Raw genomic sequence first — 17,098 nt, forward strand, 5'->3', positions numbered from 1 at the left:
TCGGCATTTGCGTCCTACGCTATTAATGCTGTCCTGGACTCTGCGAGCCGTACGGCGGTTGCAGCCGACAATTCGGTGGCAATACGCAGGGCCTTGTGGCTGCGGGAATGGAAGGCAGATTCGGCTTCCAAAAAGTGCTTAACTGGATTGCCATTTTCTGGCGACCGTTTGTTTGGTGAGAGATTGGATGAAATCATCAAACAATCCAAGGGAAAGGAAACATCCTTACCCCAGGCCAAACCAAAAACACCCCAACAGAGGAGGGGACAGTCGAGGTTTCGGTCCTTTCGGGGTGCGGGCAGGTCCCAATTCTCCTCGTCCAAAAGGCCGCAGAAGGATCAGAGGAACTCCGACGCATGGCGGTCTAAATCACGCCCTAAAAAGACTGCCGGAGGTGCCGCTACTAAGGCGGCTTCCTCATGACTTACGGCCTCCTCACACCGCATCCTCGGTCAGTGGCAGGCTCTCCCGCTTTTGCGACACCTGGCTGCCACAAGTAAAAGACCGTTGGGTGAGAGACATTTTGTCTCACGGTTACAGGATAGAGTTCAGCTCTCGTCCTCCGACTCGATTCTTCAGAACATCTCCGCCTCCCGAGCGAGCCAAGGCTCTTCTGCAGGCGGTGGGCATTCTGAAGGCAGAAGGAGTGGTGGTCCCGGTTCCTCTTCAGCAACAGGGTCACGGTTTCTACTCCAACCTGTTTGTGGTTCCAAAGAAGGACGGGTCCTTCCGTCCTGTTTTGGACCTAAAACTGCTCAACAAACACGTAAGGACCAGGCGGTTCCGGATGGAATCCCTCCGCTCCGTCATCGCCTCAATGTCCCAAGGAGATTTCCTAGCATCGATCGATATCAAGGATGCTTATCTCCACGTACCAATTGCTCCAGAGCATCAGCGCTTCTTGCGCTTCGCCATAGGAGACGAACACCTTCAGTTCGCGGCACTGCCGTTCGGCCTGGCGACAGCCCCAAGGGTTTTCACCAAGGTCATGGCTACAGTAGTTGCGGTCCTCCACTCTCAGGGTCACTCAGTGATACCTTACTTAGACGATCTGCTGGTCAAGGCACCCTCTCAAGAGGCATGCCAACACAGCCTCAACGTTACTCTGGAGATTCTCCAGAGTTTCGGGTGGATCATCAATTTTCCAAAGTCAAATCTGACACCGGTCCAATCGCTGACATATCTTGGCATGGAGTTTCATACTCTTCCAGCGATAGTGAAGCTTCCGCTGGACAAACAGCGTTCACTACAGACAGGGGTGCAATCTCTCCTTCAAGGTCGGTCACACCCCTTGAGGCGCCTCATGCACTTCCTGGGGAAGATGGTGGCAGCACTGGAAGCAGTCCCTTTCACGCAGTTTCACCTGCGTCCACTTCAATGGGACATCCTACGCAAGTGGGACAGGATGCCGACGTCCCTAGACAGGAACGTCTCCCTCTCTCAGGCAACCAAAGCTTCCCTTCGGTGGTGGCTTCTTCCCACCTCATTATCGAAGGGGAAATCCTTCCTACCCCCATCCTGGGCGGTGGTCACGACGGACGCGAGCCTGTCAGGGTGGGGAGCAGTTTTTCTCCACCACAGGGCTCAGGGTACGTGGACTCAGCAAGAGTCCTCACTTCAGATCAATGTTCTGGAGATCAGGGCAGTGTATCTTGCCCTAAAAGCGTTCCAGCAGTGGCTGGAAGGCAAGCAGATCCGAATTCAGTCGGACAACTCCACAGCGGTGGCTTACATCAACCACCAAGGTGGGACACGCAGTCGGCAAGCCTTCCAGGAAGTCCGGCGGATTCTGCTGTGGGTGGAAGCCACAGCATCCACCTTATCCGCAGTTCACATCCCGGGCGTAGAAAACTGGGAAGCAGACTTTCTCAGTCGACAGGGCATGGACGCAGGGGAATGGTCCCTTCACCCGGACGTGTTTCAGGAGATCTGTTGCCGCTGGGGGATGCCGGACGTCGACCTAATGGCGTCACGGCACAACAACAAGGTCCCAACATTCATGGCTCGATCTCAAGATCACAGAGCTCTGGCGGCAGACGCCTTAGTTCAGGATTGGTCGCACTTTCGGCTTCCTTATGCGTTTCCTCCTCTGGCACTGTTGCCCAGAGTGTTACGCAAGATCAGGGCCGACTGCCGCCGCGTCATCCTCGTCGCTCCAGACTGGCCGAGGAGGTCGTGGTACCCGGATCTGTGGCATCTCACGGTCGGCGAACCGTGGGCACTGCCAGACCGACCAGATTTGCTGTCTCAAGGGCCGTTTTTCCATCTGAATTCTGCGGCCCTCAACCTGACTGTGTGGCCATTGAGTCCTGGATCCTAGCGTCTTCAGGATTATCTCAAGAGGTCATTGCCACTATGAGACAGGCTAGGAAACCAACGTCCGCCAAGATCTACCACAGGACGTGGAAAATATTCCTGTCGTGGTGCTCTGCTCAGGGATTTTCTCCCTGGCCATTTGCCTTGCCCACTTTTCATCTCAATCAGGACATCTCTTACCCTCGTTTTGTCCTCATCCAGTTCACCAATGTGAAAAGGATTTGCACTTGTTAGATCTGGTGAGAGCACTCAGACTCTACATTTCTCGTACGGCGCCCCTGCGCCGCTCGGATGCACTCTTTGTCCTTGTCGCTGGCCAGCGTAAAGGGACACAAGCTTCCAAGTCAACCCTGGCTCGGTGGATCAAGGAACCAATTCTCGAAGCTTACCGTTCCTCGGGGCTTCCGGTTCCCTCAGGACTGAAGGCCCATTCTACCAGGGCCGTGGGAGCGTCCTGGGCCTTGCGACACCAGGCTACGGCTCAGCAGGTGTGTCAGGCAGCTACCTGGTCGAGCCTGCACACTTTCACGAAACACTATCAGGTGCATACCTATGCTTCGGCAGATGCCAGCCTAGGTAGGCGAGTCCTTCAGGCGGCAGTTGCCCACCTGTAGGACGGAGCCGTTACGGCTCTATTATGAGGTTTTATTTACCCACCCAGGGACTGCTTTTGGACGTCCCAATTGTCTGGGTCTCCCAATAAGGAGCGACAAAGAAGAAGGGAATTTTGTTTACCGTAAATTCCTTTTCTTCTAGCTCCAATTGGGAGACCCAGCACCCGCCCCTGTTTTTTGTATACACATGTTGTTCATGTTAAATGGTTTCAGTTCTCCGATATTCCTTCGGATTGAATTTACTTTAAACCAGTTTATAATTTTTTCCTCCTTCGGGCTTTTGCACCAAAACTGATGAGCCCGTGGCAGCACGGGGGGTGTATAGGCTGAAGGGGAGGGGCTTTACACTTTTAAGTGTAATACTTTGTGTGGCCTCCGGAGGCATAGCTATACACCCAATTGTCTGGGTCTCCCAATTGGAGCTAGAAGAAAAGGAATTTACGGTAAGTAAACAAAATTCCCTTCTTCACCCTGAGACGAGCAGTGGACTGGGAGAAAGTATGATTGCAGGATCATGTGTCCGTTTTGCTATTTCACAGTATGAGAATAACATACCTGATGTACATTCTGTTCTCCATAGAGCACAGTATCGCATAAACCTGCTTTTTATTTCTTTCAGTATGGTAATGCTGGCTATAATATAGTGTTATATGCTCCAGATGGTAGAAATATTACAATACTATACTAATGTTGTTCATAATAATTTTTTTTTGTCTCTTTCTTAAATCTTGTAGATATCACCCTTTTAGGTATGGAGTTCAGTGTGCTGACTATGCAGCGTGGAGAACTGTCTCGGTTCCTTTATTCGCCCGACTATGCATATGGGACGATGGGATGTCCTCCACTTATACCTCCCTTTGCTACTGTTCTCTTTGAGATTGAGATGCTGGATTTCCTGGATACAGCAGAATCGGATGCATTTTGTGATTTACCTTTGGTAAATGTTATAGAAATCACTACATCCTCATATCTGGATTTTCATTAATGGCTGTGTAAAAAGGGAAGACTTCTTTTTTTCTTGCAGCACCAACAGTCGACTTTTCCCCTTGAAAGGGTCCTGAAAATTGCTACCACCGAAAGGCAGTTTGGAAACTACCTCTTCAAACGGAATAGGTTTTATGATGCCAAAGATAGGTATAAGCGGGTAAGCTGAACTTTACTTTTAGTGAGATGGCTAGAAAGATGTAGGCCGCCATTCAACAAGGCTGGCGTTATGTACATCAGGTGTAATGAATAATTTGCCGAAGGAAGATGTGCTAAGTTCAGTGCAAGAAATGTACACCATTCTGTCATAAATTGCTCTTGTGGCATTAAAAGGGTTGTGCACTACTCGAACAACCTCTTCTCAATCAATTTATTTACCATATGTAAAATAACAGCTGTACTCCTCCTGTGCGGGGCGCTGTTCCAGCTGCCATTTATCCCTGGGTTGGTAAAGGAGAGGTGCCTATGAGACCCCCCCCCCCTTACCAACAATGTAAGTGGGAAAAAATCACATTCCAACAAACCACTTAAAGCCTTTTATTTTAAATTAGCTGTACTACCCAGCTTCGCCCGGGTTAATAACTGCTGGTAAGAAAATAGAATGTATTAACAAAAATGTATTCTGCACACAAAAACCACAAAACAAATAGATATAAATGTAATTATTAAATTGTTGCCTATATTAACCAATCAGAGCTCAGATTAATTAACTGTAGCAAAATAGAAGCTAAGCTGTGATTGGTTGCTATTGGCAGCCTGATAAATCTCCAGGCAACAGAAAGCCCTCCCCCTGACAGTATATATTAGCTCACACATACACATAATAGACAGGTCATGTGACTGACAGCTGCTGTATTTCCTATATGGTACATTTGTTCTTGTAGTTTGGCTGCTTATTAATCAGATTTTTATTTTTGAAGGATAATACCAGACTTGTGTGTGTTAGGGCGATTTATGTGGCGAGGTTGGTGTATGTGTGGTGAGATGTGTGCTGAGGGTGGTATGTGTGTTCAAGCACGTGGTAGTGTGTGGCGCATTTTGTGTGTGTGTTCATATCCCTGAGTGTGGTGAGTATCCCATGTCGGGGCCTCACCTTAGCAACTGTACGGTATATACTCTTTGGCGCCATCGCTCTCATTCTTTAAGTCCCCCTTGTTCACATCTGGCAGCTGTCAATTTGCCCCCAACACTTTTCGTTTCACTTTTTCCCCATTATCTAGATAGGGGCAAAATTGATTGGTAAATTGGAACGCGTGGGGTTAAAATTTCGCCTCACAACATAGCACCCGGCGCTGCCCGGGATAGTAACTGTCTCTGTTTCTCTCCCATTCTCTGTCTGTCTCCCCCTCTGTATATCTCTCTTTGTCTGTCTCTTTCACTCTCTATCTATCTCTGTCACTTTCTCTGTCTGTCTTTTTCCCTCTCTTTCCCTGTCTGTCTCTTTCCCTCTGTCTCTTTCCCTGTGTCTGTCTTTGTCTGTCTCTTTCCCTCTTTCCCTGTCTCTTTCCCTGGCTGCATTGTGACACACCAACATTCCATATAAGGGCGTGGCTGCGCATTCTTCTGAAGTTCTGGCTGCACTGTGGCTCCCAGCTCCATTCGTTTTAATGGAGGCAGGTTTTTTGGTGAATAACTGTAAAGAGCGGGGTTAAAATTTCCCCTCAAAACATAGCCTATGACGCTCTCGAGGTCCAGAAGTATGAGTGTGCAAAATTTTCTGGCTGTAGCTGCGACAGTGCAGATGCCAATCCTGGACACACACACACACACACACACACACACACACACACACACACACACACACACACACACACACACACACACACACACACACACACACACACACACACACACACCTTTATATATTAGATAATAATTTAAAACACCATGCCGGCTCCCCCGCTACCCTGAGTGAACTCCGTTGAACCCATTGCCATCAAAAATAGGCGGGGGACTGCACATAAATTTTTTTTTTTTTTTTTTTTTTTTTACACTGTGCCTGCCAGTCACAGTTTAACTAGGAGCAAAGATGGGTATGACATCACTGTGATTGACAAGCAATTCCTGCATAGTGGCTGAAAATCAGGCGTCAAACATGCGGGGAGGGGACTTAAAAATACTCAGAGTAACAAATATTCCGAGTACCTTAATATTCGTGGGAGTAAGAAATAGTGTCGAATATATTTACTCATCACCAATGAAGAGCACAACAGACATGTGGGGATTTACTTATACGTCTTCACCCAAATGGGGATGCGACTGGTCACTTCTATTGATGTCTGTTTAGGACATGTTTCCAGCTAATTAGCTGCATAACATTTGCTGATTTCTTGTGCTGTAATGCTGCAATTGATGCACAATATACAATGGCTGTGAATAAAAAACATTTGACACATCAGTAAATTGTGGACATAATAGGCTCTTTTTTTAATTTTTTTTTTATACTCCGCCTAATAGCTTCAGATATCCATGCAAAACACTCTGTGCGATAGTAAACAGTTGCCTTCTATGCACTGACTTGCTGTGGCTGTCCCATCCGAGCATCACAACCTCATAGACATGTACAGTCATGATTGAAAGTGTTATTGTTCTCAAAAATTAAATATTTATCCCTTAAAATTATTACAGTTACACAGGTTCTGTCACACACATGTTTATCTTTCTGTGTATTGGAACAACACAAAAAAAACTGAATAAAAAGTAAAATTAGACATGATTTCACACAAAATCCAAATATGGGCAATTCAAAACTGTTGCCACCGTTCCAAAATTGTGGGTAAATAACTGTTTCAAGCACGTGATGTTCGTTGAAACTAGTGTGTGGCAAGAAGCAACTGTGGGCAATATGAAAATGACACCTGACACCAGATAAAAAGGGGAGATGTAGACATGCAATGAAAGATTGCATCTGTTTATGCCACAGAAAGTATGGAGAACAGAATGCAGAGAAGAGAAGTTGAGAACCAAAATTGTTGAAAAACATCAACAATCCCAAGGTTACAAGTCCATCTCCAGAGATCTTGATGTTACTTTGTCCACGATGCACAATATAATCAGGAAGTTTACCACCATGGTACTGCAGCTAATCTCTTTTGACGTGGACAGCAGATGAAAATGGATGAAAGGTTGCAACACAGGATAGTCCGGATGGTGGATAAGCAGCCCCAATTGAGTCCCAAAGAAATTCTGCCTGTCCTGCAGGCTCAGGATGTATCAGTGTCAGCACAAGCTATCCATTGACCTTTGAATGAAATGAAACTCTATAGAGACCGCACCAGAGGACCCCACAGCTGACACAGACATAAAGCTAGACTGCAGTTTACCAAAATTCTGAGAAAGCGTTCTGTCTTCAGATGAGACCAAGATGGAGCTTTTTGGTAAAGCACATCACTACTGAAAACTGAATGAGGCCTACGAGTACAAAGAAAAGAGCCCATTACCTACAGTCATATATGGTGGAGGTTGAAAGATGTTTTGGGGTTGTTGTGCTGCCACTGGGTGGTTTGACTGTGTGCAAGACCTCATGAAATCTGAATGAAGATTAACAAAGGTTTTTTCTATTGCAATGTAGTGTCCAGTGTCAGAAAGCTCGGTTTGTGTCCTAGGTCATGGGTTTTCCAGCAGGACACTGACCACAATCATACTTCAAGAAGCTCCCAGAAACAGATTGACACAAAGCGCTGGAGAGTTCTGAAGTGGCAGCAATAAGTCTCGATCTAAATCCCATTTGAACACCTGTGGAGAGATTTTAAAATTGCTGTTGGGAGAAGGCGCCTTCAAATGTAAGAGACCTGGAGCAGTTTGCAAAAGAAGAGTGATACAAAATTCCAGTTGAAAGGTGTAAGAAGCTTGGTCATGGTTATAAGAAGCTATTGATAGTTATAGGAAGTGATTGCTTGCAGTTATTTATTCTAAATGTGTACAACCAAATTATAAGTTGAGAGTGCTAACAATTTTGTCCTGCCCTTTTCTTTGTCGCTCCATTGGGAGACCCAGACAATTGGGTGTATAGCTTCTGCCTCCAGAGGCCACACAAAGTATTACACTTTAAAAAGTGTAACCCCTCCCCTCTGCCTATACACCCTCCCGTGCATCACGGGCCCATCAGTTTTATGCTTTGTGTTGAAGGAGGCACACATTCACGCAAGCTCCACATTTTAGTCAGCAGCAGCTGCTGATTGTATCGGACGGAAGAAAAGAGGGCCCCCACGGGGCCCCCGGCATGCTCCCTTCTCACCCCACTAAGTCGGCGGTGCTGTCAAGGTTGAGGTACCCATTGCGGGTACAAAGGCTGGAGCCACATGCCGTTTTCCTTCCCCATCCCTTAGAGGCTCTGGGAGAAGTGGGATCCTAACCGGTCACCTTTCACTGGGACTGGGCTCCCTCCGCAGCCCCTGGGGGAATCTGACGGACAGGAGACTGAGTATCATCAGGGACAGGCCCTGCATCTAAAAGGTACTCTGTGTCCCCTTGGGGACGGTGCATGGAGCGCCTGTGTTACAACGCTGCAGCGGCTGCTGTTTTTCTGTGACAACCGGGACTACCGCGCCGACCGCGCCTGATCGCCGGCCGCGTTAAATTTAGTCCCCGGCTTCTGCGGCCTAGTACCATAACTCCCGCCCCCGGGCCTGCCAGTCAGGGGTAAGGGCGGGACGGTCGACTGGACGTCGGCAGTGAGGGCTGGAGCATACTTAGGTGTCCTCCTCCCCCCTCACTGAGCACCGTGGGGCACCAGATTCCCGCACTTTATCAGTCACGCCCACGGCTCCCTCCTCCCCTGAGAACTCTGGCAGCCATTGTTACAATCACTTCTGCCGGTGGAGGATTTCAGAACGAGCTCTGTAGCTCTGGGAGGCCCAGGCTGGGAATCTGGTGGACACACAACCGCTTTGGTTATATATATATATAGTATACATTTTCTCTGTTCGGCCGCATTATTTTGCTTTTGGCTATATACCCTCAGTGATCACTCTCAGAGGAGACAACAGCATGTCGTCCGCAAAGAGCAAGGGTGCCAAGGCACAGGCTTATTTTGCAACCTGTACCTCTTGTGCGGCTATGTTACCTGCAGGTTCCACCTACCCTCACTGTGTGCAATGCTCGGCCCCTGTGGCACTCACTCAGCCGGAGCCTCGGGCACTGGTGGGACCCTCGGCTCAGGTAGAACCACCGGCTTCGACTGTCCAGGTGGCAGGGACAGAGTTTGCAGTTTTGGCTGAGAAACTCTCTGAGTCGCTTTCACAATCCATGGCTCAGTCTATGGACAAATGGTCTGCTAAGATACTAGAGGCCTTGCAGTCCAGATCGGTAACACAGGCCCAGGGCACTGTGAGTTCATCGCCCCCAGGCCCCTCTCGGTCGGTGCAGCGAAGTGCTCCTGGGGTGACACCTAGGTCCCACGGTGAGGACTCCGACACGGATCGCAGTCCCAGACCGGCTAAGCGGGCTCGCTGGGAACCTTCCCCGACTTCATCACGCTGTTCGGGGTCTCAGCATGAGGACTCTCTGGAGGATGAAGCGGAGGTCGCAGCTCAGGGCTCTGATCCTGACGTTGCTCTCAATCTTGATACACCTGAAGGGGACGCCATAGTAAATGACCTTATAGCGTCCATCAACCAGGTGCTAGATCTTTCTCCCCCAACTCCACCTATAGAGGAGTCGGCTTCGCAGCAGGAGAAGCACCAGTTTAGGTTTCCCAAACGTACACGGAGTGCGTTTTTCGATCACTCTAACTTCAGAGATGCTGTCCAGAAGCACAGAGCATTTCCGGACAAGCGCTTTACTAAGCGCCTTAATGACACACGTTACCCCTTCCCCCCTGACGTAGTTAAGGGTTGGGCTCAGTGTCCCAAGGTGGATCCTCCAGTCTCTAGACTGGCGGCTAGATCCGTAGTTTCAGTGGCAGATGGTTCATCGCTCAAGGATGCCACTGACAGGCAAATAGAGCTCCTGATGAAATCCATCTATGAAGCCATAGGCGCGTCTTTTGCTCCGGCCTTTGCAGCTGTGTGGGCACTCCAAGCTATCTCAGCTTGTCTGTCTGAGATTAATGCGGTCACACGTACCTCTGCTCCGCAAGTTGTGTCTTTGACTTCTCAGGCGTCGGCCTTTTCGTCCTACGCCATGAACGCCGTCCTGGACTCTGCGAGCCGTACAGCGGTAGCGTCCGCCAATTCGGTGGCAGTCCGCAGGGCCATGTGGCTACGCGAATGGAAGGCAGACTCTGCTTCCAAGAAGTTCTTAACCGGTTTGCCATTTTCTGGCGACCGTTTGTTTGGCGAGCAATTGGACAAAATTATTAAACAATCCAAGGGAAAGGACTCGTCCTTACCCCAGTCCAAACCAAACAGACCTCAGCAACGAAGAATACAACCGAGGTTTCGGTCCTTTCGGCCCGCAGCCAGGTCCCATTCCTCCACGTCCAACAGGTCACAGAAGGGCCAGAGGAACTCTTCTGCATGGCGGTCTAAGTCACGTCCTACAAAGACCGCCGGAGGCACCGTCTCCAAGGCGGCCTCCTCATGACTTTCGGCCTCCCCAAACCGCATCATCGGTCGGTGGCAGGCTCTCCCGCTTTTGCGACGCCTGGTGGCCACATGTCCAAGACCGATGGGTGAGAGACATTCTGTCTCACGGTTACAGGATAGAGCTCAGTTCTCGTCCTCCGACTCGTTTCTTCAGAACATCTCCGCCCCCCGAGCGAGCCGATGCACTTTTTCAGGCGGTGAACACTCTGAAGGCAGAAGGAGTTGTGATCCCCGTTCCCCTTCAAGAACGTGGTCGCGGTTTTTACTCCAACTTGTTCGTGGTGCCAAAAAAGGACGGATCATTCCGTCCCGTTCTGGACCTCAAACTGCTCAACAGACACGTGAGAACCAGACGGTTCCGGATGGAATCTCTCCGCTCTGTCATCGCCTCGATGTCCCAAGGAGACTTCCTAGCATCAATCGACATCAGGGATGCTTATCTCCATGTGCCGATTGCACCAGAGCATCAACGCTTCCTGCGTTTCGCCATCGGGGACGAACACCTTCAGTTCGTGGCACTGCCTTTCGGCCTGGCGACAGCCCCACGGGTCTTCACCAAGGTCATGGCATCCGTGGTGGCGGTCCTACACTCTCAGGGCCACTCGGTGATCCCTTACTTAGACGATCTTCTAGTCAAGGCACCCTCCCGGGTGGCATGTCAACACAGTCTGACCATTGCTCTGGAGACTCTCCAGAGGTTCGGGTGGATCATCAATTTCCCAAAGTCAAAATTGACACCGACCCAATCACTGACTTACCTCGGGATGGAGTTTCATACTCTCTCAGCGATAGTGAAGCTTCCGCTGGACAAACAGCGTTCGCTGCAGACAGGGGTGCACTCTCTCCTTCGGGCCCAGTCACACCCCTTGAGGCGCCTCATGCACTTCCTAGGGAAGATGGTGGCAGCAATGGAGGCAGTTCCCTTTGCGCAGTTTCATCTGCGTCCACTTCAATGGGACATTCTCCACAAATGGGACAGGAGGTCGACGTCCCTAGACAGGAACGTCTCTCTTTCACTGGCAGCCAAAACCTCTCTTCAGTGGTGGCTTCTTCCCACTTCTTTGTCGAAGGGAAAATCCTTTCTGCCCCCATCCTGGGCTGTGGTCACGACGGACGCGAGTCTGTCAGGGTGGGGAGCGGTCTTCCTCCACCACAGGGCTCAGGGAACCTGGACTCCGACAGAGTCCTCCCTTCAGATCAATGTTCTGGAGATAAGGGCAGTGTATCTAGCCCTAAAGGCGTTCCAGCGGTGGCTGGAAGGCAGGCAGATCCGAATACAGTCGGACAACGCCACGGCGGTCGCGTACATCAACCACCAGGGCGGCACACGCAGTCGTCAAGCCTTCCAAGAGGTTCGGCGGATTCTGCTGTGGGCGGAAGCCACAGCCTCCACCATCTCCGCAGTTCACATCCCGGGCGTAGAAAACTGGGAAGCAGACTTTCTCAGTCGCCAGGGCATGGACGCAGGGGAATGGTCTCTTCACCCGGACGTGTTTCAAGAGATCTGTTGCCGCTGGGGAACGCCGGACGTCGACCTCATGGCGTCTCGGCACAACAACAAAGTCCCGGCATTCATGGCACGGTCTCAAGATCACAGAGCTCTGGCGGCGGACGCATTAGTTCAGGATTGGTCGCAGTTTCGACTGCCTTATGTATTTCCTCCTCTGGCACTACTGCCCAGAGTGTTACGCAAGATCAGGTCCGACTGCCGCCGCGCCATCCTCGTCGCTCCAGACTGGCCGAGGAGGTCGTGGTACCCGGATCTGTGGCACCTCACGGTGGGTCAACCGTGGGCACTCCCAGACCGACCAGACTTGCTGTCTCAAGGGCCATTTTTCCATCTGAATTCTGCGGCCCTCAACCTGACTGTGTGGCCATTGAGTCCTGGCTCCTAGCGTCCTCAGGGTTATCTCAAGATGTCATTGCCACCATGAGACAGGCCAGGAAACCAACGTCCGCCAAGATCTATCACAGGGCTTGGAGGATCTTCTTATCCTGGTGCGCTGATCAGGGTTTTACCCCCTGGCCGTTTGCCTTACCCACTTTTCTGTCTTTCCTTCAATCCGGATTGGACAAGGGTTTGTCTCTCGGCTCTCTCAAGGGACAAGTATCGGCGCTTTCCGTGTTTTTTCAAAAGCGTCTAGCCAGGCTTCCGCAGGTCCGCACGTTCCTGCAGGGAGTTTGCCACATAGTCCCACCTTACAAGCGTCCGCTGGAACCCTGGGATCTTAACAGGGTGCTAACGGCTCTTCAGAAACCTCCTTTCGAGCCGATGCGGGATGTCTCTCTATCACGCCTTTCGCAGAAGGTGGCCTTCCTAGTGGCAGTCACATCACTTCGGAGAGTGTCTGAGCTAGCAGCGCTTTCATGCAAAGCCCCCTTCATGGTGTTTCACCAAGATAAGGTGGTTCTGCGTCCTGTTCCGGAATTTCTCCCTAAGGTGGTATCCCCTTTTCATCTCAATCAGGATATCTCCTTACCTTCTTTTTGCCCTCATCCAGTTCACCAATGTGAAAAGGATTTGCACTTGTTAGATCTGGTGAGAGCACTTCGGCTCTACATTTCTCGCACGGCGCCCCTGCGCCGTTCTGATGCGCTCTTTGTCCTTGTCGCTGGCCAGCGTAAGGGGTCGCAGGCTTCCAAGTCAACCTTGGCTCGGTGGATCAAGGAACCGATTCTTGAAGCCTACCGTTCTTCTGGGCTTCCGATTCCTTCAGGGCTGAAAGCCCATTCTACCAGAGCCGTAGGTGCATCCTGGGCATTGCGGCACCAGGCTACGGCTCAGCAGGTGTGTCAGGCGGCTACCTGGTCGAGTCTGCACACTTTCACGAAACACTATCAGGTGCATGCCTATGCTTCGGCAGATGCCAGCCTAGGTAGGCGAGTCCTTCAGGCGGCGGTTGCCCACCTGTAAGAGGGGGCCGTTTTCGGCTCTTTTTATCGAGGTATTCTTTTACCCACCCAGGGACTGCTTTTGGACGTCCCAATTGTCTGGGTCTCCCAATGGAGCGACAAAGAAGAAGGGAATTTTGTTTACTTACCGTAAATTCCTTTTCTTCTAGCTCCTATTGGGAGACCCAGCACCCGCCCCTGTTCCCTTCGGGCTGTTGTTCTTTTGTGTACACATGTTGTTCATGTTGAATTGTTCTTTGGTTCATGGTTTCAGTTCTCCGAACATCCTTCGGATTGAATTTACCTTAGACCAATTTATAAATTTCCTCCTTCCTGCTTTGGCACCAAAACTGATGGGCCCGTGATGCACGGGAGGGTGTATAGGCAGAGGGGAGGGGTTACACTCTTTAAAGTGTAATACTTTGTGTGGCCTCCGGAGGCAGAAGCTATACACCCAATTGTCTGGGTCTCCCAATAGGAGCTGGAAGAAAAGGAATTTACGGTAAGTAAACAAAATTCCCTTCTTTTGGGATTTTGTGTGAAATTATGTCCAATTTGCCGTTTCAATACACGCAAAGGAAACAAACATGTATCGCAAAATATTTGTAAGGGTAATAATTTTCTGGGAGAAATGCTTCATTTTCTAGAACAATTTCAAGTGACACTTTTAGCCATAACTGTATGAAGCTGTGACACACGGGTTGTCCTTAGGATTCTCCTACAGTAAACGACTACCGCCTCATTCAAACAGGACTCAGAACCCCCCCTTTTTCTTCATTTTCTGTAGATGGCTTTTAAGTTGTATTCATTGACCAGCCCAATTATTACGATCTGCAGTTACAAATAATTATTAAATTTTTCCTCTGCAACAGGCTTTCTCGTGTCTTTCTAATGAATCCACTTCAGAGAATGACAATACACAGCTTCGTGACGCTCGTCTGCCTGTGAACCTAAATCTGGCCCTCACATATCTGAAGCTGGAGCGTCCTTCTAAGACTCTGATATGGGGAGAGAAGGCTTTAGCAATAGATGATAATAATGTGAAAGCTTTGTTTCGCTGTGGACAGGTATGTAATTTTGGAGCAAACCATGGCGCTTGTGTATAGCTCCATTATCTGTATGGTAGTTTGAAGGTACTACAAATACATCATGAATAAGTATAATTGACCCATTCATGACATAAGATCTATATTTACATCATATGCTGTGTCCCTACCTTTGATGCAGGCTCGCAGCTTTTGCCGCACATGATGGCTGACTTAATCAGCAATCATATGCTTCTAACAGCTGTGGGTGGATCAGAGAACCTCCTGCTGCTGTCAGACGATTAAATACCACTGTGTGTCTCGGACTGCAGGATTTAACATTCACTGGCAGGGTGGTGCATCATTCCCTGCTCCCATTGGCGCACCTGTGACTTGATTGTGGGGTGCCGGTCAGCTGTCATGACAGCCAGGGGTCAGCTGATGACCCATGTCTGTGATTACAATCCTTCTGTGAACAATGGCTGCGATCCAGTATTGTGATTTTGTTTTTTAAATAAAGTTCATTTTTATTTATCAACTAAATTACAGTCAGAAACAAAAACACACAAATTACAGAACAGTGAACCCGTAGTCCATGCCCCACAAGGTTACGTCACTAAGTATGTATTAATTTCCAATGCCCTACCCATAACAGAGATTAACCCAATGTTGTTGGCAACCATAGGCACTCCAGCAGCGTGCAAGTCACCTCACTCCAGTAAATTTATCATCTGGTTATGAGAAGGACCTGGTCTCCCGCACTATCTTGCAGCAGAGGAGGGATGACCCGGAGTATCCAACCACGCCCCCCAAATCTTACAGAACTTCTTTAATGCGTTTCTTTTAAGGTATACTCCCCTCTCCAGCTGAAGTATAGTGTTTAATCTTACCCTAATTTCTCCGATGGCCGTTGGAGATGGATCCAGCCAGTGGTAGGCCAACAGTTTCCTGGCCTGATATACAGCGACACACAATACCGATCTTCACCGGTGAACCCAAGTCCACCCCCTCCTCTAGGAGACCAGAATACATGTAACAGGTCTTGGCTGTAAATGTATATTAACGACTTGTCCAATTAGCTCTAATACTGCCCTCCAGTAGTCTTCAATACTCCCACAGGACTACATCATATGCAGCAGAATAGCATTCTCTCTCTCGCACCTAGGAAAAAGATCATCCGTCCGGATCCCCATCTTATGCAATTGACTAGGTGTCCTATATACTCTGCAACAAGAATAACTATGACAGTCGATGGCCCTCAGACACAGCTAGGCTTGGAGTCTGAGACAGGACCTCATCCCGTTGTTCCTCCGTGATAAGGCCTAAGTCTCTCTCCCACTTTCCTCTAGATTGCAAAGGGAATTTGTCAAGATACCTGGATAATATCACTCTATACAACCCAGAGATAATACCTTAGGAGCAGTCAGATGTCAGTATGATTTCGCTCTATCCTAATGTCCATATGTCGTGTCTGTGTCTCATAGGTGTGCCGGAGTTGCAAATTTTGGTAAAAGGAACTGTGCAGTATCTCAAACTCGGCCTGAAGCTGGTCAAAACTTTTAAGTATGTTATTCAGAAGAATCTGAGACACGCAGTGCACACCCCGGCTCACCCACATTCTCCAGCCTGGTAGTTTCTTTAGTTCTACCCGTCCATGATTATGCCATAAAGGCCAGTACTCTGTCGCTCCTGATATTCCCAACAGCTCCTTCCCTCTATCCTACACCTTGTACAGCAATGCCAATGTCGGGTGTAGCGGTCATCCTCTGGGAGAGTTTCCTGCGTCCAAAAAAGCCACTGGGTGTCCCCATTTTGCAAGGCCCCTCACCAGTTTTTACCCCAGCATCATATGCCTCATCCCCTAAAGTGTTGCATCTGTGCCGTGACATAATAAACCCATGGGTTGGAAACTGCCAGACCCCCCCCCCCTTCCTTTTTCCCTCTCTGCAGGGATTTAAGGCGGATTCTGGCCTGCTGCTTTTCCACAAAAGCTCCCGGAACAGGGTGTTAATTTTATAAAAAAAATGTACAATGAATCCATATTGTGGCGTTGTGGAGAAGATACAGAGGTTTGGGCATCAGCACCATTTTTAGTAAGTTAGTACGGCCAATAAGGGGCAGCGGGAGTCGACACCAGGCATGTGTCTTATTCCTAAACTGAATCAGCACCGGCTCCAGGTTTTGAGCATGGTAATCGAGCGGTCGGGCACTAACCTCAATCCCCAAGTATTGAAATTTGTCCACTGTCGGAATTGGCAACTCAAGGGCAGCAACATTAGATGGGAGCGGATCAATAGGGAGGAGAACAGACTTCTTTCAGTTTATTAGGAGCCCCGAGCATCTGCCAAATTCTTTAATAATATTAATTGCTGGTCCCACTGATGTCCCCGCCTCCCTAAGATACAGTAACAGGTCGTCCGCGTAGAGGGAAACCTTTTTGCTCCAGACCGCCGATCTCGAACCCCTTTTACATCAACGGATGCACGAAGCATAGCTGCCAATGGCTCTATTACTGCAGCAAATAGTAATGGGTAGAGAGAGGACAGCCCTGTCTCGTGCCCCTGGCTAGATTAAAAGACGCTGAGGTACAGCCATTGATTCAAATCTTGGCCCATGGAGAGATATATAACAGTTTAACCAAACCTATAAACCTGGGATCAGACTCAATTTCTCCAAAACTACCCATAAGAAATTCCATTCAATAATATCGAAGGTCTTTGCTGCATCTAATGACAGCACT

The 17,098-nt window shown here is 49.2% G+C and overlaps 1 protein-coding gene across 3 annotated transcripts in view; it reads left to right on the forward strand.

The window, feature by feature from the left end:
- Positions 1 to 17,098, forward strand: part of FKBP6 (FKBP prolyl isomerase family member 6 (inactive)) — a 147,898-nt gene that overhangs the window by 60,131 nt on the left and 70,669 nt on the right. For all 3 annotated transcript variants that reach the window (XM_075333273.1, XM_075333275.1, XM_075333274.1), the window contains exons 4-6: positions 3,665 to 3,867; positions 3,955 to 4,074; positions 14,206 to 14,400. In XM_075333273.1, the coding sequence (XP_075189388.1) occupies positions 3,665 to 3,867; positions 3,955 to 4,074; positions 14,206 to 14,400 (518 nt within the window). The remainder of the gene's footprint in view (positions 1 to 3,664; positions 3,868 to 3,954; positions 4,075 to 14,205; positions 14,401 to 17,098) is intronic.

This window comes from Anomaloglossus baeobatrachus, chromosome 2, assembly GCF_048569485.1.
Source record: "Anomaloglossus baeobatrachus isolate aAnoBae1 chromosome 2, aAnoBae1.hap1, whole genome shotgun sequence".
NCBI classification, from domain to species: Eukaryota; Metazoa; Chordata; class Amphibia; order Anura; family Aromobatidae; genus Anomaloglossus; species Anomaloglossus baeobatrachus.